Source organism: Amblyraja radiata, chromosome 11 (genome assembly GCF_010909765.2).
Source record: "Amblyraja radiata isolate CabotCenter1 chromosome 11, sAmbRad1.1.pri, whole genome shotgun sequence".
NCBI lineage: Eukaryota > Metazoa > Chordata > Chondrichthyes > Rajiformes > Rajidae > Amblyraja > Amblyraja radiata.
The window spans coordinates 49,016,335-49,040,935 of record NC_045966.1 but is presented as its reverse complement, the minus strand read 5'-3'; the positions used below and the strand labels follow the sequence as shown (position 1 = coordinate 49,040,935).

Here is a 24,601-nt window from a genome sequence, read left to right as displayed (position 1 = left end):
TCCAGCACTTTTGTCTACCTTCGATTTTCCAGCATCTGCAGTTCCTTCTTGAACATAATATGTGAATGCTTCATTGAGCATAATTCCGAATGGTAACTACGCACTTCGTCCGAGCACATGATCGCACGCGTCATGCAAACCGTCTTAAATGACCACCTAAACTGTCATTTGGCAACCTAAAAAGCTGACAAGGTTGCCCGGCTGGCAACAGGGAAAAAAAGTTAAGTGAGAGCCCTGATGTACTGGCCTCTGTGCCCCAAATTCTCTCTGACTCTGGAAATAAAAAAACTGCAAATGCTGGAAATCTGAAATAGAAACAAAAAATATTGGAAATGATCAACAGGTTAAGGCAGTCATTGTAGTTAAAGATGAGTTTAATTATGAGGAAGCCTTACTTGGCCAGATGTGAAAAATGTGGCCAAATATAAATGTGATCTGTGCAATAAGGTAGCACAATTTATTTTGTAATGAAGGAAAGAAGAAGGTATCTCCTGAAAAGATGGTGGAAATGCAGGCAAAGATTGATGAAGAGAGAAAAGTTCTTGAAACTAAGCTTGACATGGAGGAGGAAGAAAGGAACAAAGCAAGAGCAGAGCTGGAGAAGCGAGAAAAAGACCTCCTGAAAGCACAGTAAGTTAAAGATTATAAAGTTCAATGAGTGATTTTTGAGGTGCATGTCACTAAAGTTAATAAACATATGGGCTTACACTTTGTAGTTGTAATGGTGGTGAAACGGTTAGTGTATTCTTTCATTACCTCAAATTGGCCGCAACTGGTCTGCACAGGTACAAGATTTAAAGTGGTCCTTGGGATCATGTTTTTTTTCGCCACAGATGGTGATAGGTATAGGAAATGATCTGCCAGAGGAGTGGTACAGGTAGGTACAAATTACGATGTTTAAAAGACAGGATAGGAAATGTTTAGTGGGATATGGGACTAGCTGAGGAAGGCACCTTGATCTGCAAATACAAGTGAGGCAGGAAGGCCTGTTTCTATGTTGTATGACTGACTCTAATAAATGTGCAAAAACGCCTGAAATTTTAATTTTAAAAGACGTGGAACAAATCAGAAAACATTCGGCAGGTCATGCAGCATCTTTGGAGAAAGAAATGGAGTTTCAGATACTGGCTGACATTTGGAGTACCGGGCAGAACAATGGTGCAGCTGTTAGTGCTGCTGGTGCACAGTTTCAACAATCTAGGTGCCATCTATGCTGAGTTTGCATGTTTTCCCCGTAACCATGTGTTGCTCCCCAGTTACTCTAGTTCCCTTTGATATCCCAAAATGCTGGTTGCTAGGTTAATTGACTGTTAAAAATTATCCCTGATTTATGTGGATAACAACAAGGGAGCATAGGCATGTTCTCACATAGATCACAGTGAGGAAATGGGAATGTTCCGAGAGTGGCATAGATGAGGACTGAATGTTCTCCTATGTCACAATGATACTGAAAAATTCATATTTCTTGTTTTCTTTCTGATTTCCAGTATATTTGTCATATACACATACAAGATGTGCAGTGAAATGAAAGTGGCAATGCCTACGGATTGTGCAGAAATAACAGAACAGAATAGAACAGAACCAGTATTCACATTTTAGAAAAAAATAAAAAAGACACAACACAATAGTAAATTAGTCCCTGATGAGATTAGAGTTTACAGTCCTCATGGCCTGTGGGAAGAAACCCCATCTCATCCACTCTGTTTTCACAGCGTGACAGCGGAGGCGCTTGCCTGACCATAGCAGCTGGAACAGTCCATTGATGGGGTGGTAGGGGTCCTTCATTATGTTGCTGGCTCTGGATCTGCACTTCCTGGTGTATATTCGAGGGAGTTAGATGTGGCCCTTGTGGCTAAAGGGATCAGGGGGTATGGAGAGAAGGCAGGGATGGGATACTGAGTTGGATGATCAGCCATGATCATATCGAATGGCGGTGCAGGCTCGAAGGGCCGAATGGCCTACTCCTGCACCTATTTTCTATGTTTATAGGTCCTGCACGGGGGTGAGTGTAGTTCCCATACGCCGAACGCACTACTCTCTGCAGAGCCTTCCTGTCCTGGGCAGAGCAGTTCCCAAATCAGATTGAGATGTCACCGGACAAGATGCTTTCTACAGCACCAGAGTAGAAGCACTGAAGGATCCTCAGAGAGACCCTGAATTTCATCGGCTGCCTGAGGTGGTGAAGGCGCTGCCTTGCCTTACTCACCAGTGCGGCAGTGTGTGTTGTCCATGTCAGATCCTCTGTGATGTGAACTCCCAGGTATTTAAAGCTGCTCACCCTATCCACCGTAGTCCCATTTATCTCCAATTAGGTCCTCGGATGTTGAACCCTTCTAAAGTCCACAATCAGCTCCTTAGTTTTTGTGACATTCAAGAGGAGGCTGTTCTCCTGACACCAGAGTGCCAGGTCAGCCACCTCCTCCCGGTAGGCCTTCTCATCATTATCGGAGATCAGGCCCACCACCACAGTGTCATCGGCAAACTTGATGATGGAGTTGGAGCTGAACCTGGCCACACAGTCACGTGTTTACAGGGAGTACAGTAGGGGGCTTAGTACTCAACCCTGGGGGGATCCTGTGTTCAGGGTGAGGGGGTTGGTGGTATGTCTCCCCATCTTGACCACCTGGGGCCTGACGGTGAGAAAGTCCAGGACCCAGGCACACAGGGGAGTGTTCAGCCCCAGTTCCAGCAGCTACTCAGCAAGTCTGGTGGGGACTATGGCATTGAAAGCTGAACTGAAATCAATGAACAGCATCCATAGTCCCCCTTCTGGCTGTCAAGGTGAGAGAGAGTGAACCTGGGAGACCGCAAAAGCTGCAGATGCTGGAATTCTAAAATAACAGCAGAAAATACTGGTAATACTCAACAGGTCAGGTCACATCAGATTGCAAATGATGATATTTGTTTGTAGGTGAGATTTTAACGTGATTAAGTTTGGAAAATATGTAAGGCCTTGCGTCTTGAGTTATGTGTTGAAACTTTCTGATCAGCTAATCAATTCTCCAGTAACCTTCCACATAGAAATCAAAATCATTTGTATGAATAAAGAGCAGGAGCAAGTACCTGCCCTTGAACATACTCCACATTCTAATATGATTGTAGATGATCATACTGTAACCATAATCGCACCTCAATCCCACCCAACCCATTCCTTATCAAACCTTGCCTTAGAACATTTTCAACATCTCTGCTTGCTCCACCTTTTTAAGGAAGGGAGATAAAGAGATGGTAACATTTAAAGATTAATTGCTATAGTGTAATTTAGTCATTTTTAAAGATGTACATTTGTTCTTATTCTGAAAAAAATACATTAAGCTTCATCGTTACATAACAAAACTTACCCAAATTTGTGAAGAGAGAGGTATTTGATTGAAGAATAAGTGTTTCCCTAGATTATAGATAGGGAATCTAGGGAAAAATATGCAACAAAGAAACTGACAGATAGGTATCTCTGCAATATAGTTTGTATCATGTGGTTGTTGGAATGTATAATAGGGTGGGGGTGAGTTGAGAAGATGTGCACTCAATTTTTGTGATCTTGAGTGCCAGTTTATTTCATAGCGATTGTTTTTAAATTCTGAATTACATTTCATTTAAATGCATTTTTAATAGATTGTTTGGAAAATTTACCCCTATGTCCCGAAATGTATTTACTGAGTAGGATTTCCTTAAATACACCATAAAGAGATGTTTATTTCATGTGCCCCATGGTTTATTTCAGATTTGTTGCACACATTATATTTTTAGTTTTGCAATATCCGTTTATAGCCACCAGATGTAGCTATCATGACAGTGAAGGGAAAAGCAGCAAAAATAGAGTCCAGGGTAGGCCATTCAGCCCTTCTATCACTGAATACACTCACAGTTGATCTTTTACCTGAGCATCACTTACTGTACTATCTTCACATTCCTTGATTTTCTTGGTGTAGGGGGATTAGAAATTTGGTAAAATTTCTTTTTCTCTTTGCTATATTTCTAAACGCAAATCTTTAAGAGTAAGGTGTGATTGCAACACTGGAAATTCAATTGGACATTCTATTCACTAATCATCTTTTTCTCATGATGTCCACTGCAATCACACTCAGGTCATGGCACTGTTGCTGCAATGCTCTTTTGGAATGTTCCTGGGGAATTTAGATCATGTTGCCCGGAGAGTGATTATTATAGATCACTGTAAAATAAATATTATAGGAGGGTGTTCTGCAGTAGGCCCAGCCCAGAGCTGGGAATGTGACCCAGGTTGACTCCTTTCAATTTTAACACCTGCTCTCTTCTTCCCCCCCCCCCCTTCATACCTTCCGGAGGGAGCTCTTCATTCATTTCCGAGTCATTGCAACCCCTTTCCCATAAAGAATAACGTTTGCTTCTGTCTTCGCAGCAGCAGGCCCGTGAAAGAAGTGGGGCTTGGCATGTTACACAAAGACCCCTTTTATTGCCACCAAAGAGTTGCTAAGCTGTGTTTTTTTGCAACGATGAAGTCATGAAAATATTGCATTCCCACAGCCCCTTTTACCTTGATGTTATTCTGCTTAGATTTATCTCCAATGCAATGCTTTTGCAATATGACACATGATCTTTGTGTGCATCAGCTTTACTACTATCTACACCCCCCCCCCCCCTGCCCTCCAGCCCTCATTAATTTGATCTATTTCTGACACATCTCTCCTCTTTCTCAATCTTTCTGTCCATCATGGGACAGAATATCGACTGACATCTACTGCAAACCCACTGACTCCCATGGCTGCCTCGAGTACACTTCCTCCCACGCTGTCTCTTGCAAGGACTCCATCCATTACTGTCAATTTCTCCTCTGCCGCATCTCTTCCCAGGATGAGGATTTTCACTCTTAAGACTTTGGAGATGCCCCCTTTCTTCAGTAAACGTGGCTTCCCCCTTGCTGTTGTGGATGGAACCCTTGTCTGTGTCTTCTGTGTACCACAGTTCCACTCTCACACCTTCCCTCCCCCCCCCCAGATGGTACAAGGAGTACCTGTCTTCCAGATGAGAAAGAAGTTCACATGCACCTCTTTCAACCTCATCTACTGCAGTGAATGTTCCTTAATTGGTCTCCTTTACATCTTAGACCAAGCACAGACTAGGCGACCGTTTTGCCGAACACTTGCACTCTGTCTGCCAAGACCTCGTATTCCACTAGGGTAGCTTAATACCTAATGGTATGACATTGAAATCTAAACTTCAACCTATATCGCCCCCCCAATCTCTCTCTTTCCCACGTACACTCCTCCCCACCCCTGCGTGCACAAATTTCTCCCACCACCTTAGACACACTGCTTTCTCTCCGCCTCTGGTATATTCACCTCCCTTCCTTGAGTCTCACAGTTCCTTTTTATTCATCCATCCTTTGCCTTCCCCTATGCCCTCCCATCTAAACACCTTGCTAGGTCTTTACATTTCACTCCGCTTCTTTCCATATCTGAACCCTTTTATTTTCACCTCTCACCTTTGTCATTTTCTCTATCCATCTGCCAATCACCCCCTCCCCAGTCACATCAGTATCCACCTATCACTTGTGCCAGAGTTTATACCCCCCCCCCCTCTCTCCCACCTCTCTTTTCCTGCTTCCCCCTTCTCCAATTAATCTGAAGAGCATTTCCTTCCTGAAAGCCGACTGTCCAATTCCTCCACAGATGCTCCACTGTTTTGTTCTGTGAATTTATACTGTGTGAGTGAGTGTTAACTCGCATTTGGATTAACAGAAATAGTTTAGTAATAGCAGAATACATTAAAAACTGCTTGGTATAATGAGTGAGTAAACCATGTATATCAAATATTGTATAAAGAATATAATAATATCTGTTGCAAAATTCCACCATAACTACAGATGCAAACATTTTACAGAACATCCTTTACTAAAGCATGCTCTGTAAAACGTTTGCATCCGTAGTTATGGTGGAATTTTGCACCAGATATTATTTATTTTCCAATTAGGACCTATGATTGTGATGAGTTAGTTATATTCTGATTAAGATATTGTTGAATTTTTGTTTTTTGTGGTCAATTACTAAATTACTTTGTGCAAAAAGTCCTTGCATTTTTTTTGACTGAAGGTATTTGCACAACATTATTTTTCTTATCTCATATTCTACTATGGTCCCACCCTACGTTCTTTTCATTTTATGGGCAAATCATGATATGCTTGAAAGTTGATATTTTCTTAATCCTTCGAAGAGAATTTATATCTTAATGCTATTTATTACAAAATAAGTGTGTAATGAAATCCTTTCACTGGACTTCCCAAGGCAAGAACATCAGACTTTGTTGGAAAAATTGTCAGCACTAGAGAAGAAGGTGATAGTGGGAGGAGTGGATCTATTGGCTAAAGCTGAAGAGCAAGAGAGGTTGCTGGATGAATCTAACTGTGAACTGGAGACTCGTCGGAATCGTGCAGAACAACTTCGGAAAGAGTTGGAGGAAAAAGAGGTTGATTCTCTTAACACAATCTTAGTATCGTAAAATTGAAACCCTACTTCAGTCAATCATCCTGATAATGTGCTGTTTAAATGACCAAAATAGATTGATGACAGATTTTCTTTGGTTACTTTGACTTTGCTCCTATTGGTTCCAATCTAGATTGGAGAGTTTTGTTCATTTTCCCAATTTTAAAAGTAAAGTTCATAGGTTATGGGGCTATGGGGTTACTGTACAATGAATTATTAATTCACTCATCATTAGAGAAGTAGGCAAATTCAGAATATAATAACTCTGAAAATAAAGATATAACATAGAACAATACTGCACAGAAACAGGCCCTAAGGTCCACAATGTTCACATCACACATGATGTCAAGTTAAATTAAATCTCCTCTGCCTGCATGTGAGCCATATCCATCCATTTCCTCCATATTCAGGTGCCTATCCAAAAACCTCCTAAATACTCCTATCACATCTGTCTCCATCACCACCCCCTTGCAATGAGTTCCAGACTCCCACTACTCTGTTTAAAAAGTGCCTTGCGCATCTCCTTTAAACTTCCCCTCTCACCTTAAACAATATGCCCTCTAGTCTTTGACATTCCCACCCTTGGAAAAAGTATGTCCAACCTCTCCTTATAGCTGTAGGTAGGAAGTGCAGATACTGGTTTAAATCATGGGTAGACACAAAATGCTGGAGTAACTCAGCAGGACAGGCAGCATATCTGGAGAGAAGGAATGGGTGACATTTCGGGTCGAGACCCTTCTTCAGACTTGATCTGAAGAAGGGTCTCAACCTGAAACTTTGACCCTTCCTTCTCTCCAGAGATGCTGTCTGTCCCGCTGAGTTACTCCATCATTTTGTGCCTACCATCTCCTTATAGCTAATACCCTCCATCCCAGGCAGCGTTCTGGCAAACCTCTTTTCCACCTTCTCCATAGCCTCCAGACCCTTACTGTAATGGTGCAATCAGAACTGCATACATTACTCTAAATGCAGCTGAACCTATCCTGTATAGTTGCAGCATACTTGTCTAAGCTACTCTATATACATAGCCTTGCATCTTGTGCTGCATTCTATGCAACTTCAGACTATCTGATCCTATCTTGTATGAAATCCTGCTTACCCATACATCTTGCCCATGCTGACCTACTTTCAGTCTGTTTCATTTACTTCAGGGTCTTATTTTCTACCTCTATAAACTTCAACTAAAGATTTTCTGTTCATGCAGTTTGGACCTTTTGTGCCTCTTTTAGTTGATTCCCTCAACTTAATATACTGTTCTCTGGCTTGGTGAATAACTTTACTCTGATTAACTTTACTCTTCGTGAAATATCTTATCCTATTTTTCTTCCTCTACTTTATTAATACAAGAAGCCCCCTCTGTTAATCAATAACTGCTGAGGCTCAGTTGTTCAGTAGATTCAAAATCATAATCATATTCATAATAGTACTTTATTAGTAAAGTATGTTTTGCAACTTTTGAGGAATTTGATTTGTCATACAGTCATACCAATAAAGAGCAACAAGATCCCCAAATAAATTTTTAACATGAACATCCACCACAGCGACTCCCCCACATTCCTCACTATGATGGAAGGCAAAAAAAGTTCAATTTTCTTCCCCTCTTTGTTCTCCCATTCGGGGCACTCGAACCTACCGTCGTCGGGGCGATCTTGGCTCCTGCAACTGGCGGTCGAGCCCTCCGTATCAGGGCGATCAAGTTCCCGCATCGAGGGGGGCTCTCAGCTCCCCTGCGTCGGGCGATCGGACCCTGGGTCTGGGCTGGTTGAACCTCGTGTGGCTTGGAGCTTCCCTACATCAGTCTCTACCCGAGACTGCGAGCTCCTCGATGTTGAAATCCGCAGGCCGCACCGATCCCAGGCAAGGGGTCGCAGGTTTTGATGGCTAGTCCACGGCCCCGCGGTGGGGCTCAAAGTCAGTCTCGAGCAAGGTCGCCAGCTCCATGATGTTAGGCCGCAGAGCGACCGGAGATGCGATCTGGAAAACAATCGCATCTCCGGCAAGGTAAGAGATTGATTAAAAACTCCCCCCCCCCCCCACATAAAACAAACAAGAGAACATTAACACATAGTTTTAAAACACAAAAAAGACGAAAAGACGAAAAGACAGACAAACTATTGGCGAGGCTGCCATCACATCAATAGTTTTTTTGTAATGACCTGGGGATATTGAGTTAGTGTAGGAGAGTTGCACAGTGATTAGTGATCTTGTTGATTGGCAGAGTACACACAAGGAACCAATGCCCACCTTTTTCTACCTTTTTCATTTCCCTTTCATGACGTCATCTCAAATTTGGGTTTATTGCGTTTAATTTTATTTTTTTACCCTAGACCTTTCCATTTTAATCTGTTTTCCATTCATCCTTAACATTTCTTTTTTTATTTAAACAAAGATTTTGATTTCCCTAGCACTTCCCCAGTGCCATTCTGCCATTCTTGGTGGAACAATTTTCTACACTGAAGACATTTTCCTGTCACAAGTAGTCACCCCTGTCAGTGATCATATTGAAACTACATTAGCACAGATAAGCTAATAAATTATCAAAAGTTCCCAACAGTGTCCTTTTTCTGCAGCATAAAGGATTTGTAATGGCTAAGGGGAAGAAGGATTTGTAATGGCTAAGGGGTTTTAATAAAACTGTCTTCAAAAGGTTGCATTGATTTATATTATTTCTGGTTATTTCTACAAATAAATAATGTACTTTTCTGGTATGTTTTTCATTAAAGCAAGAACGTCTAGACATTGAGGAGAAGTATACCAGTTTGCAGGAGGAAGCGCAAGGTAAAACAAAGAAACTGAAAAAAGTTTGGACCATGCTGATGGCAGCAAAGTCTGAGGTACGCAAATAGACATTTTTAATGGTACTTCTGGGACATATTTTATAAGATTTATATATTTTTAACAATTGTATTTATTCCACACAAACATTACTCTAGATGCAGGTGACAATAGACAATAGGTGCAGGAGTAGGCCATTTGGCCCTTCGAGCCAACACCGCCATTCAATGTGATCATGGCTGATCATCCCCAATCAGTACCCCGTTCCTGCCTTCTCCCCATATCCCCTGACTCCACTATTTTTAAAAGCCCTATCTAGCTCTCTCTTGAAAGCATCCAGAGAACCTGCCTCCATCGCCCTCTGAGGCAGAGAATTCCACAGACTCACCACTCTCTGTGAGAAAAAGTGTTTTCTCGTCTCCGTTCTAAATGGCTTACTCCTTATTCTTAAACTGTGGTCCCTGGTTCTGGACTCCCCCAACATCAGGAACATGTCTCCTGCCTCCAGCATGTCCAAACCCTTAACAATCTTATATGTTTTAATGAGATGCCCTCTCATCCTTCTAAACTCCAGAGTGTACAAGCCCAGCTGCTCCATTCTCTCAGCACATGACAGTCCCGCCATCCCGGGAATTAACCTTGTAAACCTATGCTGCACTCCCTCAATAGCAAGAATGTCCTTCCTCAAATTAGGGGACCAAAACTGCACACAATACTCCAGGTATGGTCTCGGTAGGGCTCTGTACAACTGCAGAAGGACATTAAATTTAAAAAACTCAAACCAGGAAACCAGTAAGACAGTCTTTAGAACCATATATCTAAGAATATAATCTACATTTACAACATCGATTTTCTTTCTCAGCCATCTATAGTGATAGTACTCTTTCTGCATCTATGCTAAGACATCATTGTATTGGGTCCTTCACAGAGGACATTGAAGTTGTAAGTTTAGAATTTACAGATTACATTTTAAGATGGTCACGAATGGGTTGCATTTAAAAAAATAGTACTACAAGAAAGAATAATTAGGAAAGAAGCTAAAATCATTTTGCTCATCCTTTCCCAATTTTGTGCTTGCCTTTTCCATGTAATAGTAACACTGTTTAGGTATAGGTTTATTATTGTTGTGTATATTGAGGTATAGTAAAAAGCTTTGTTTTGCATGCTATCCAATCAGATCAGATATTTGATACACAAGTACAATCGTCAAACTCATGTACAATAGATGGAGCAAAGGGGAAGATACAGAGTGCAGAATTGTAGAAAATATAATTGGATCATTTAGGTATGAAGCTATGCATACAGGTAAAAAAGAGATTGAATCGGTTGAGTGCGGACCTCTCTCTGGGAAGAGCACCCAAACTTGCCACACTGCTGCGCTACCTTGCAGTGGATCTGTTTGACAATATGTAGAGGAGGTCCTGTTGGAAATAACCCCATTATGTCCAGTTTTTTGGGTTTTTTTGCATTAAATGGTTCAATGTAGATAGGATAGATGCACAGTCTTTTATTGCAATAACATTTAAAATATGTTTGTACATGTACATGGATAGGAAAGGTTTAGAGGGATGTGGACCAAATGTGGGCAGGTGGGACTAGTGTAGATGGGGCATGTTGCTCGGCATGGACAAATTGGGTTGAAGAGCATTTTTTCATGTTGTATGACTGAGTGTTTTTCCTGCATCACATAATGTTACAGATAGTCTGTTTGGTTTTTATCCAAAGATGGCAGACCTGCGGCAAGAACATCAACGTGAGATTGAAGGGTTGCTGGAGAATGTAAGACAGCTCGGCCGAGAACTTAGACTCCAGATGCTCATTGTTGACAACTTTATTCCGCAAGAATACCAGGTCAAATGGATTTTTAATGATCTGCTAATCTAAGGTTTTTTATGAAGTTAAATAATTTGTACTTGTGTCGAACATACTTTTGTTTAAACACAAAACTATGATGTTGATTGGATTGCTTGGATAGTACAGCCTTCCTGAATGGTATGGATTTAACTCTGCTATTTATCAGCCTATTTTACCAACACATCAATTTCCTTCTGTAGCTGAAGAACACCCTCCATGCTATGGATGACGACAATCTTTGTGTCATTACAAACTTAATGATCATGCTTCTTCCATCCACATCCAACCAAATCATTCACGTATTTTGTAAACAGTAATGGTCCCAGCTCTGAGCCCTGAGGAACACCACAAGTACCAGGTGTCCTAATACTAAAATAACCCTCTACCATCACCCTCTGTCTGTTATTGCCAAGCCAGATTTGAATGCAGTTTGCTAACTTGCCTGGATCCCATGGTCCTAACCTTTTAGAACAGTCTTCCATGTGGGACCTTGTCAAAGGTCTTGCTGAAGTTTATTTAATCCGCAGCCAATTCTTTCCCCTCATGAGTTCACTTGGTTACCTCCTCAAATATTTCGATCAGTTTGGTCTCAGGATCTGCTCATTGGCTGTCTCTGATTAGACCCTGGCATTCCAAATGATTGTTTATCTTGACTATCAGCATTTTCTCCAACAATGCCTACAACTGATGTTAGACCCTCAGGCCTATAATTGCTAGGCTTTTCCCTGTTTCTCTTGAAAAGACAGGCCATTTTTGTCGCCTTTCAGGAAACTCATTTGTGGTCAGCAAGGATTTTAAAATCTTAGTTAAAGCCCCATCAATCTCATCCCTTGCTTCCCAGAGCAACCAGGGATAGGTCCCATTTGCTTCGAGGTACTTATCCAACTTTATACCTGCTGAGGCATCAGGCACCTCCTCTTTGTTGATTAAGACTTTCGCCTTCACCTCTGCTAAGTTCTCCAACTTCAAAATCCTTTTCCTCAATGAATAATGATGAAAATTGTTAATGTAGGACCATTATGATAAGATCAGGTTCCAGACGCAAGTCTGATGAAGGGTCTCAACCCGAAACGTTACCCATTCCTTCTCTCCAGAGATGCTGTCTATCCTGCTGAGTTACTCCAGCATTTTGTGTCTACCTCAAGACACAAGTGCTCCTGTTGTACCTAAAGGACACTTTCCTTGTCATACATCTTTAAAAACAAAACAGGAATAACTTTTGTTATTATAAATGTTAAACAAATATATTTTGAGCAGTACATTAGGAAAGTGATAGATTGCATTTACTCTTCCTGTGTCTAAAGATTTTGCAAATTAGTAGTAAATTGCTATTAATTTTTTTGTAAGTAGAACTTCATGTAAGACCTTAGCCTGTAGAAATTTTGATTGGTAATTGGGAAGGTTAATAACTGAATAATCAATTATAAAGCTTAGTATAACTTCAGAAGAGCCTAATGTTTTTTATGGTGCAGGATTGATCAAATCATGTACAGTGAATTGGTTTATACTTTGCATTTATTATATTTTGTGCTTGGCACCAATAGATAAGAGAGAGCAAGTTTATCTAAAATTGATATTTATGCCTTCAAGGAGATGATTGAAAACTACGTACACTGGAATGAAGACATCGGGGAGTGGCAGTTGGTAGGTTGTAGAGTCAATGTATTGGAACTTTAGATGGATTCATGTTCACTATAAGCTTGGTTCATCTGTAACGTAATGCTAGCCTTGGAATTGTCTCATTGAGAGGATCGATAGTATTTCAATTTTTGCCTTTAGCTTGTAAGCTTTAGATATCTTTATAGTTGGATTAATAATTAAACAATTTGTTGATTTGAAAAACATATCAAAATGAAATAGATTGCACAATGAATTTCATTTAGTAAATTAATCACTTAATAATCTCCTTACAGTTCACAATGTAATGTCAGTTTTTAGAGGCATGCGTACAGAACAAAGGCATTTGACTATGGATAGTGGGAACAATTTCTACGTTTTGGTGCTTAAAGAATTGGTCTGAATGTTAAACTGAAAGAAATTCAATGAAACAATGTCAAAAACATTTAAAGTAATGCCAATGTGTTTGTTTATTGAAAATGTTGGAAATCTACAGAAAATGTTGTGTTCAATTCATAAAATTAATTTTGCAGTTCCTATTTTGTAGGAACATGCTCTTACCTGTTCCAACCCTCTGAATCTTAATCCAAGACTTGCAATTTTTCCACATTTGTTTCATTGTACATTGCAAAGACATTGTTTAGAATTATAAATTTTATGGTTGCCAAAATATTTCTCTGCTTGCTTGTAGAAATGTGTGGCATATACAGGAAACAACATGAGAAAACAGACGCCAGTCCCGGACAAAAAAGAAAAAGATGTAAGTTGATGCCACTTTTGAATTCTTTACTTTATAGACATTTCTTTCCTTACCAAACCCTCCCCCGTCCAACCCAAGCCTCAACACTTATTATTTAATTATTCCACCTTTTTGATAATTGTCAAAATACGAACAAGATATAAATGAAAGAGCACAGAAGCAAACCTATCGGCCCAAATTGTGCATGCTGACCAGGATGCCCCAGCTAAACAAGTCCCACTTGAATGAGTTGGTACCCGGATGGGGCGTCGAAGGACGAGAAGCAGAAGCCAAGAAGTGGAAGCCAAGATAACAAACGGAAACAACGCCGAAAAGCCAAATAACCGAACAGGCGCAACACCCAAAAAAACAAATATGCGACGCCGAAAAGCCAAATAACGGACATGACGTCTCCGGGGACGGGATTGTCCGAGACCTTGTCAGCGATTGTCCATCACATCACTGGCCGGGGGAGACGGGAGGGTGGGGGGGACTTTCAATTTTCATTCGCCGCTAGTGGACTGCAAAAAACCATAGAGCGGATTATTTTTGTAAGCGTTGATCTACCACGGTGCTTGGGGTTAAGAGGCTGGAATATCTCTATCTCTCTCTCTCTCTCTCTCTCTCTATCTCTCTCTCTCTCTCTCCAAAGTATAAAACATGACATACATATTTGAAATGCATAAGTATAAATACAAGTATACAGTGCATGGATAGATATGTCCCTGTACATATGTCTCCCTCTCCCTCTCCCTCTCCCTCTCCCTCTCCCTCTAGCTTTTCGGTGTCGTTTCCGTTCGGTATCTTGGCTTCCTCTTCTTAGCTTCGGCTTCTCGTCCTTCGAGGCCCCTTCCACACACGGAATGAGTTTGGCCCATATCCCTCGAAACCATTCCTATCCATGTAACTGTCCAAGAGCCTTTTAAATGCTGTTATATCTGCCTCAACTGCCTCATGTGGCAGCTTGTTCCATATACTCGTTCCACTCTTGAGTGAAAACGTTGCCACTCGGGTGTCTATTGTTTTGTGCACATCTCACCTAAACCTTTGTCTCATGTTTTTGATTCCCATACTGTGGGTAAAAGACTGCATTCACCCTATCTATTCCCCTCAAGATTTTATACACCTCTGTAACATCACCTCAGCCTCCAGTGCGCCAAGCAGTAGAACCTTTTATTTAAAATGCATTATACTGACTAAAACCACAAAAAATCAATTTTAGTGATTTGGATCGTTAAAAAACTTAATAATTCGCAAGTGCAGTGATATGTTTATTTTGAAATTGTGTGCCCCATTCCATTCTTAAGGGTACTTAATTTTACAAAATCATTTGTGATCATAGGCAGTGTGTTTCAATTCAGTTGCAGTTAAAATTTAACCTGTAGTTCAGGACATTAAAAAAGGACATTATTGTCGATTGTGATCATACATTCCTAACGAGTTAAAGATATTTGGATACAGTAATTTCTTTAAAACTTGCTGCAATATGATAGCAGTTTTATAACTTTTAAATCCTATTTTTATTCAACTTTAATTCTTTTGACAATGCAATACTCCCTTACCTCTTTGAAGTATTAATCTATATTTTTGTGCCTGAGTAGGACTTGAACATACAACCTACAGACCTGAATGATATAATGCCACGCAGCAAAGACAATTTGCACCAAACAAAATCGATGTGTGATTATTGAATTGCTATTTGTAATAACTTTAATTGGATGAACGCTGTTGGTCATATTTGTCAACAAAATAAGTATTTTTGTGAAGTTCTTTAGGTCACACAGACATATAAATAGTATCCAATTTGCTTGCTGTCTCCAATCATATAGTAACAATATTACCATCTTGGTAAATGATCCCTGTGTAGAATTCAAATGCAGTTTTTCTATGTGCATAAGTGCTCTATGATGCATGTTAATGTCAATCCCACCTGGAAAATCTTGCTTTATCAAACAAAAGCTAGTCCTTGAGTCTTGAAGTTGGTCTTGAATGGTATACCAAAAGTTCCTAATTGTTTTCTTAGTTAACACTGGCTTTATTATTTCAGCCCTTTGAAGTGGACCTGTCTCATGTTTACTTGGCCTACACTGAGGAAAGTCTTCGTCAGTCATTAATGAAACTGGAGAGACCAAGAACTTCAAAAGGAGGAAAATCCAGACCCAAAACTGGAAGAAAGTGAGGCTATAGGAAATATTTTCTTAATGTTTGTTTTATTATAAAATATATCTTAACTTTTACATTTTGTTCTATTCTTTCTAACATTTGAAATCATGACTATTCATTGAGATATTATTTCAAAGGTATTGGATGAATTCCAGTAACTTGTCATTTTTGACATGTACCATTTAAATCTTAACAGGAAAAGATAATAATTCCCAAAGTAGAATAAACCCTCATGCAAGTCATTCTGCGATGTGTTGTAGGTTAGGAGAAAAATTGCCCAACAAATAAAGAACACCCAAGTCAACTGCTAGTGTTCTTTTTAAAACTAGCCATAAGGGTTTTCCATCAGGGATGTTCATTGTGGGCGCAGGCGATCCCTATTTTCCAAGAAAACCGTCTGCATCATTGTATTCCATAAAGCAAAACAATGTTAATCTGTGCATGTATCAAGAAATGCAAGTTAAATAACAATATTATTTTTTTCACAAATTCTGGAAGAGGGAATATATTATCCCTTCTATCAATTTTTTGGCTAGTGATTTATGAATTCTCTAAGGGTGAATTGCTATTACTAGCAATGTTACAAAATTTTGAGATTTTAAAAATCAAGTCTGCAATTTATCTCATCAGATAAAGCATAAAAAGAAGTTTAATTTGACACCTAATTCACTTTCATATCAAGTATTTAAAATGTTATGGCCATTGTCATACTCGGAAATTAGCATCTTGTTCCCTATTGATTTTCTATGGACATAACAAAAAAGCTGTGATCGTGGATAGTCAAAAGCCCATAACTTTCTTAAAAATTAAGAGAACTGAATGAAATTTTCAGTTATCATAGATTAAAGCATTCTGAAACAAATATAAAATAATCTTACTTGGATGACCTGAAATTAAAGCATATAATTAGTTAGTTACCCAATTGTAGCTAATTTCAAACTTCAATTACTAGATCTGAACATCTATCCATTTCTTAATAAATGATTAACATTTTTAAATAGCCTAAGTGTCCAAATAATATTCACAAATAATTCACAATAAAACATGATTTTTAAATCTCATTTACATTAATTTATAGGCCAAATGGAAGGAATTTAGTGTTCAATTGCTGTAAATTAAAGTCCATTTAAATCAGCTTTCTAGTGGGATCCTGTGAACAAGCTGGTCTAGAACGTTCACATTGCGGTAGATTTGTGCCCTCAAATGCCCAGAAAAATACTGCGGGATATAATGAGGCCCAAATTAGCTACTCGCAACATTAAACTTTGTATAAAGGGATCTTAAGAAGCCCTTTTTAACGTAAAAATAAACAGCCTACCTTCCGTTTTCCCCTGTATGAGATCCGACCTGTTGTCGGCAGTCGTGGGTTTAGAGGTTAATTTTTAACCTACTATAACAAGTAAAGAAAGCCCTTAAAACTAAAAATAGCTCCAGCTGGAATCTTCCAGCGATTTTTCGTTAATAATTAACTAGGCTGAAAAACCTCGATTTGAACAGGCTAGGGAAAATCGCGTTTTAAACCCGCCCCCCTCTAAACGGCGCCAAAATCGCGCACACGGGCTGGGACAGATTTTCAGCGAACTTCAGGTAGGCTTTGCAACATACCTACTATTACCTGAAGAGCTGTAACACCCAGGTTGCGTGTACATAATCGGTTTTGAAGGTGCATGGATTTTGAGTGATTATGGTTTAGCATTATGTTTATTACGTGTTTCCACGCAATATTTGGTTGCTGCTCCAGACTTGGGGTAGTTGTTAGTAATGCTGTTTTTTTCCCTGCTTTATCTTCTCCCCTAGAGTGCATTTCCTGTTGTGTTGTTCACTTTCATTTCTTACCTTGTGTAAATTACCATCGCCAGCTGCTTTTCTCCCTTGCAAATCATCATTCTCTGTAGTATAGAACTCCAGAACTTCCTTGCGATCAACACTAAGACAATCTTAACCACTTATTTCCTCACTTAATAAACCAAACTTTAAAGATGCTGCATTGCATAGTGATACATAGGAAATATTCAGTTCAGTGATGTAGAATATAATGTTTTTGATTATTAGTTAACAATGTGATAATATGAATATGGATTGCCTTGAGTGATACACAAATTTTTTGTCAAAGACGAAGCTCCGGTTCACCACTAATTTTCCAGCAACCTTGGTTCCAGAGCCTTTCTGGATTATCTGTTTTGCCAAACCAACGGAGGTCACTGGCAATGAGAGGAATCCTAGGATACCAGAACGGTCCACCCAGGGGCCAGGATATCGGCCCAGATGACGTAAAGATTGGCCGCCTCATCTGGTCTAGGCGCCACATTTTCGGGGGGACTTCTGGCAGGGAATTCAAGTGCACTCTCATAATGTTGTCTGGATTAAGGGAGGTGCCTGACCACCAGTTGCTGGAAAATCAGTGGTGGACCTGTATCCATTTGTCCAGTTATATACCATTGTTGAAAATAGAATTTCTAGGTTTCACTCTGCGTGGAAATTGTTTGATGACTTCATCAGCACAGGGGGACATGAGAAGCTTTTTTTTTTTTTGCATGAGAAAGAGAGGTGGAAGACAGAAATATTTAGTTTGTTTTATCTATCCTCATTCTTCCCACCAGACTTAAGATTGTATTCTTGCATTTCATTGCAAGTGCTCATTCCATCAGGCCAGTGTTATCCTCATCATCAAAACATTAAACGTTATCTTCTGTGTTGTTACACTTCTACGTTCATCTTCATCTCAACTGAAATCACATCTTATATTCTAAGTACGTTATTAATGTATATTGATAACAGGGTCAGTAATTTGACATACACTTAGGAAAATATTAAGCTGAATTTACATCTTTGAATAATTATTATGGTTTGTTTTCTTTTTCATAATCAGGAAACGGTCTACAAAGGCTGAAGCTGGAATTGACTCCTTCAATGATCAAATGACCAGTCTGACTATAGTGGGAAATGTTGCAGGACATTGAAAAATGCCATGGCAAAGAACAATTATGATTTATGTATCATACGAGCATTTCTTGAACCCACATTTACTGGTCTGTGTGACAAATTTATTGCTAATGATGATGGAATGTCATGAGATCAAGTTTTGTTAACTAATGTTTTGAGATTCTATTATTTTGAGAAGTCAAGATTCCTTGGCTTATATTGTATCTTATCAGTGAATATAAAGTACTCATTTGGGCAGCTAAGCTATTCATTAAAAAAATATGTATCTGACTTTAAATTTAAAGCAAATAATACTAAACATTTATAGCTTAAAGGACTTTAAGCTTCTAAAATTGTTCCAAACATCAGGTACCAAGTAACTTCATTGAGCTGCAACTGTTACCTCTATCCTGTGTAATTCCTGCAATATAGAGACCTTAACGTTCAAACTTGGCATCATTTTTACCACTTTTTCATGTACATCTTGTGTTTGGTTAAAGCCTCGTGTGTGCTATTGTTGGTGTGACATGTTAAGGGTTTGGAGTTATGATTGTGTTCAGTGACTGATGTAAGTTAAGTGAATGTTGAATACTCTGGATAGTATGGTTCCTTTATTTTTCTAAGAGTGCAATGCATATTACATCAGTCCTTTCATAACCACGTTGTTAAATTAAAAGGTACATCTTTTACCCTGGGAGAGTGGGGAGGAAGAAGAACATTAATTATTCGCCTTCTATTTCATCGCCAGCAAGGATTCAAGAAAATGGAAAGGATGGAGATGAGGTTCCGTAAGATGAAAGGGTTTTGTGACACAGAAACTGACTTCCATTTGATGGGGACGATTAAGAAGTAAACAAGGGAGGATTTGGGAAGATAACTAGGGATGAGCTGTTATTTCCGCTGTTGATTTATACTTTGGGAAAAGTTCGATGTTCGTCAAAATCACAAGAGAATAAGTCCGAATTATTTTATGAAGACATTCAACATGGAATACTGTAACTAGTATAGTAGAAATTGAACTTTGTAAAATGTTTTAGGCATGGAAAATTAATCACTCAATGGATAAAGGTAAAACGAAATACAGTGGTATTGAATTTAATGGATAGTACTAGTCACTACTGGTGATGGTCTTGGATTCTTCCTTGATCAAATCACATTAAACGATCATTTCATTTGACAGTTGGCAGCTATTTAATGCATGAGAAATAAATTGAAACATTCTATGTATTGGAAGCTGTTAACTAAGGAAGCTTTAAACATATATATAGGAAACAACAGTAAAGCACTTTTGCACATGTGTAGGGTGGTGCCCATGGTGGGGTAGTTCTGTCTGTAATGTTATTTAAGTTCTCAACACGTCTCCACCAGGAACTCAGGATTGGAGAACGAGTCTTTGATAGTTATTATTTTTAAAACACTAACTCAGATATTTTGCTTAAACATTCCTTGTATTTGTGAAATGGAAAGCTGCTCTCGTTTGTGAACATGTGAAGTATTCTGCTTAGAGCATTTCTCTGGGAGGAAGGTACATCAGCTTTTCTCTGGGAGGAAGGTACCCGAGATTTGTTCAAACTGCTGTAGGATAGATAACAAGGAAATTGTCAGCTTGCACCAACAAAGTATGAATTCCCATTATTGATGACGTTCAACCATATTCTTAAATGTTGTACCATTCAGCTATGTAAACATTTTACAAGGTTAGGAAAAGCAATTATTTATAACTTTAGTAAAACAGATCGCCACCCATTCTCAAGACTTTGCCGTCAATTACTGTTTAAAGTGCAAAATGAATCTTTATGTGCTGATGCTTTGGATGCACAGAGCTTGATGCTGACCTGGGAATACTTGCAGTTTACATCACTTGAAACAGCAATGTTTGGTGCCCGTGTGTGGTTCTAGGGTAGTAGCAGATAAAAAAATATGGTAAGCCTTTCAGTTTTCATTGATGTGGCATTCGCTGTAAAGACCCCAGAGTCCTGTCATTTTCATAAATTAGCAGGACACTGAGTCAAATTCAAAGTACCCAGCTGTGTCCACAGAAAGGTTAATTTGTTTCCATTCTGTAATATGTTAAACAGGTCATTGACAGTAACCTGGGAGTTTGTTGATTCTTTGCCACACATTTAGGAGTCGAAAAATATATTTATTTTAATTAGCTCATTCTTGGTCAGAAAATGTCTTGATTCTGGTTCCAAGGATTAAAAACAAATTTAGGTTTTAGTGTGACTAAAGAAAAAAAATCAATATACTTAATAATCCAAAGCATGAGGATTTATATTGTAGAGGTAATAGCTTTGAAGGATTCAAATGAACTAATTCTATTAAATACCCTATTTTCAACTTATTTCCCTTTGACATTATTAATGAATACCTCTATTATATAGTACCAGAGCACAAAAGTGATCAGAACTTGTGTTCAAATATATGGATGACATGACCATGCCAGAGTCCTACAAGCAGAACCACTGGGGCAGCAGTGGGTAGGTTCCCCCGTATCCTAAAATTAAGGTTGGTTGCCCCTCGCAACTACCTAAGCTCCTCAGTGTTGGAATAAAATCTGCCACGTGAAACGAGCTTTACAAATTAAAAACTTTTTACACAGAATCCCGCAGACTTGCTAGTGGAATGTAAACCTCTGTAATATAAAACTGCAAGTACAGCTGATTTGGTTATCTGCATAATTATTGAAATATCTGCATTATCAGATTGAGAAACTTGACCATGTAAGTGGTTTGCAAATGATCTCTGAGATATCTGCATTTTGTTTTTTTTTGTGAACTTTAATGCTTTAATGTGGTAATTTCTCAAATTAATCTCAAGAATTTAGCTGAAAAATTGTTTACTTCAAGCATATTAAAATAACCTTTTTTTAATCTGTGGATGAGCATCAATTCTTTAAGTATTCGGATTTAACAACAATTGGTCATGGTGACTTTATTGTCTACTATAGATTTGAACTTAACAGTTGAATATATTGTTGCATGTCATATTCATAATGCAAAGCATTGTCTTTGTTTTATTACTGTGTACTCGATGTCCATTGTTGTAGCAAAGGTTACTGTAGAGTGTTTAAAAAATAATAATAGAAATCTGCACATGTTCTTAAATTATATACTAATACTGGGATATGTGATGAGATTATTACAGGGGCTCCCTGGTTCGTTTTTAATGTTTCACCTCATGTAAACTAACTTCGTATGCGATGTGCTTCGAGCAGTTGGTTTAAGCTCTTCAAAAAATGTGTTTTTACTGGTTATTCCATGTAATCTGTTGTGTCGGTTGTGCAGTGGTTTACATATAAGACCATGTATATGTATATATATGCAGCATGTTCATGTCAAAAAATAAAACATGTAGATTGCTATCACTAAACCTCAGCTAGCAATGCTATTTGAAATGAATGTACCATGATTGTTAAATGAGTTGTCTTTGTTTTAAATGTCAATTAAAAATTGTGATGTCATCTGATTTGGTGTTAGAAAAGTAGCATCAGTTCCAATTTAGTACCTGAATCAAAAGGTTTGGTTGTGTCTCAACTAACAACTTTGCAGTGGAAATCATAGGAACAGAAGTAGTCATCTGTTTACTATTAATTTACATCAGTGGGAATCAGTAGTGTAATGCCACCCATGTGCCTCAATTCCATATTTAAACAAAAATCTTAATGGTAATTTCAGTATTTTGAAATTGGCTTCCTCTACATTTTGTGTATAAGACTTGTATCACTGTAGAAGAGCCTTGCAATGAGGTTAAAATAATGCTTTGTTTTTTTGGGCTTTGCTAAGAAGTGTTTTTTCACTTGTCAAATCTTTCAAAAACTCCACTCATTTTACCTTCCAAATGCAAAGAAATGCAAACTGAGTGGGGACAGTTTATATAATTATTTAGCTCCACTGGGTGGCCTTGCACTCCCTTTCTCTCTCTCACCTCACACCCCCCCCCCCCCCCCCCCCCCACAACCACCTTTTCCTGGCCAATATATTCTTCCTGAGATGGAATATAACAACTGTACTCCAGCAATGCATTACTCTACGGAGTGATGTGGAGAAATGGGTGAGTTGGGCTGAGGCTACGAAACTATAGATACTTCTACCTATTTATATTCCTGTCCTCTTGAGAAAAAGACCCACTTCCCTGTACCTATGCTGTAGCTTTTAGTTAAATGTATGTACAGAGTCTCGTACAGCTTCAAAATATTTTCCCTTGTTGAGTTTCATCTGCCCTAGCTTTGCCTAATCTTTTAAATGTAATCAAGCCTTTCCAGCTACCTCTTCCATCTCCACTATCAATAAATGCCCCCCACCTGAAACGTCACCCATCCATTTTTTCCAGAGATGCCGTCTAACCTGCTAAGTTACTCCAGAATTTTGTGCATATCTTTGGTATAAACCAGCATCTGCAGTTCCTATGTATTACATTATTCCACTATCAATAACCTCTTAGATTATGATGGGCATTGAGAATGATTGAACTATAAATTGAGATACCAAGAATAGCCATATCTGCAATGCCCTCCAACATTGCCTCAGGAAAACCGATGTTATGCTTGTCATTATTGTTTTGGGGCCAGGATGATGAGATGGCTGGAGCTTGGATTGGGGGCATTGTCATATGGTCGTGTGTTCATCTCTCCTGTAAAATATAACAAGACGATGCTCTGTACATATTGTGACTATAGAGGCCTTGTCAGAGTCGCCCATCCTTTCTGTTTAAATTCCTCCAGTTTAAATTCCATTTGGAATATTTTGGAGGACCAAGAAACCAAGTCTGGGAGTATCAATTTAGAATAAGAGGGAATTTGCATTGAAACGGGCTCTTTGACTCACCAAGTCTCTGTTGACCACCAATCATTCATTTACACTAATTGTACATTAATCCAATTTTTATTATCCACATATTGCCATCAATTTTCTCTAGTTCTGCCACTCATCTACACTATAGGGGCAATTTACAGTGACCCATTAATCTACCAGTCTGCATGACTTTGGGATGTAAGAAACGTGAACACTAAAAGGAAAACCGTGCATTCAGAGAATGAGTAAGCTGCACAGACAACACTGGAGTCAGGATTGAAACCAGGTCACTGACACTCTGACACTATTAGCTGTGCACTGCCAATTTATTATCCTAGTCCAAACCCCACCTTTTCCAAGGGTGGCAGGCAAGTCCTCGGCAGTATCAATAACTTGGAGGGCATTTGTGTTGATGGTGGGAGTGTACTGATTTGATTGAGTTGGAGAGGCATGAGGCATTCTCTTTCCCTACTAGCTCACTGTTTAAGGTGAGACACAGGATGATTGTATTTCTCTTCTGGTGTGAAGTGAAGATGGTGCCTTATACATTGACATCACTGCCATAATTGAAATATGAGTGTCAAGGAGTATCTAGCTTGATATGCGATGACAGAATAATATTCGTCTTTCCTTTGGGGCCCCCTATAACAAGCCACTCATTCCAGTCTACAATTCATGTGGTACATTGGGAGCTGCTGCACTTGCACACCATGCGGACTTAATCAAATGAGCCCTTGATTCATTACATAGACATAGAAAATAGGTGCAGGAGTAGGCCATTCGGCCCCTCGAGCCTGCACCGCCATTCAATATGATCATGGCTGATCATCCAACTCAGTATCCTGTACCTGCCTTCTCTCCATACCCCCTGATCCCTTTAGCCACAAGGGCCACATCTAACTCCCTCTTAAATATAGCCAATGAACTGGCCTCAACTGCCTTCTGCGGGAGAGAATTCCAGAGATTCACCACCCTGTGTGAAAAAAGTTTTCCTCATCTCGGTCCTAAAAGATTTCCCCCTTATCCTTAAACTGTGACCCCTTGTTCTGGACTTCCCCAACATCGGGAACAATCTTCCTGCATCTAGCCTGTCCAACCCCTTAAGAATTTTGTAAGTTTCTATAAGATCCCCCCTCAATCTTCTAAATTCTAGCGAGTACAAACCGAGTCTATCCAGTCTTTCTTCATATGAAAGTCCTGACATCCCAGGAATCAGTCTGGTGAACCTTCTCTGTACTCCCTCTATGGCAAGAATGTCTTTCCTCAGATTAAGAGACCAA

The 24,601-nt window shown here is 39.2% G+C and overlaps 1 protein-coding gene across 3 annotated transcripts in view; it reads left to right on the top strand.

Moving 5' to 3' along the window:
- Positions 1–21,996, top strand: part of kif3a (kinesin family member 3A) — a 97,637-nt gene extending 75,641 nt beyond the window's left edge. For all 3 annotated transcript variants that reach the window (XM_033029882.1, XM_033029881.1, XM_033029883.1), the window contains 8 exons: positions 474–630; positions 6,261–6,441; positions 9,182–9,292; positions 10,959–11,084; positions 12,678–12,731; positions 13,396–13,464; positions 15,491–15,618; positions 18,476–21,996. In XM_033029882.1, the coding sequence (XP_032885773.1) occupies positions 474–630; positions 6,261–6,441; positions 9,182–9,292; positions 10,959–11,084; positions 12,678–12,731; positions 13,396–13,464; positions 15,491–15,618; positions 18,476–18,566 (917 nt within the window). In that variant the 3' untranslated portion in view covers positions 18,567–21,996. The remainder of the gene's footprint in view (positions 1–473; positions 631–6,260; positions 6,442–9,181; positions 9,293–10,958; positions 11,085–12,677; positions 12,732–13,395; positions 13,465–15,490; positions 15,619–18,475) is intronic.
- The last annotated feature ends 2,605 nt before the right edge of the window (positions 21,997–24,601 follow it).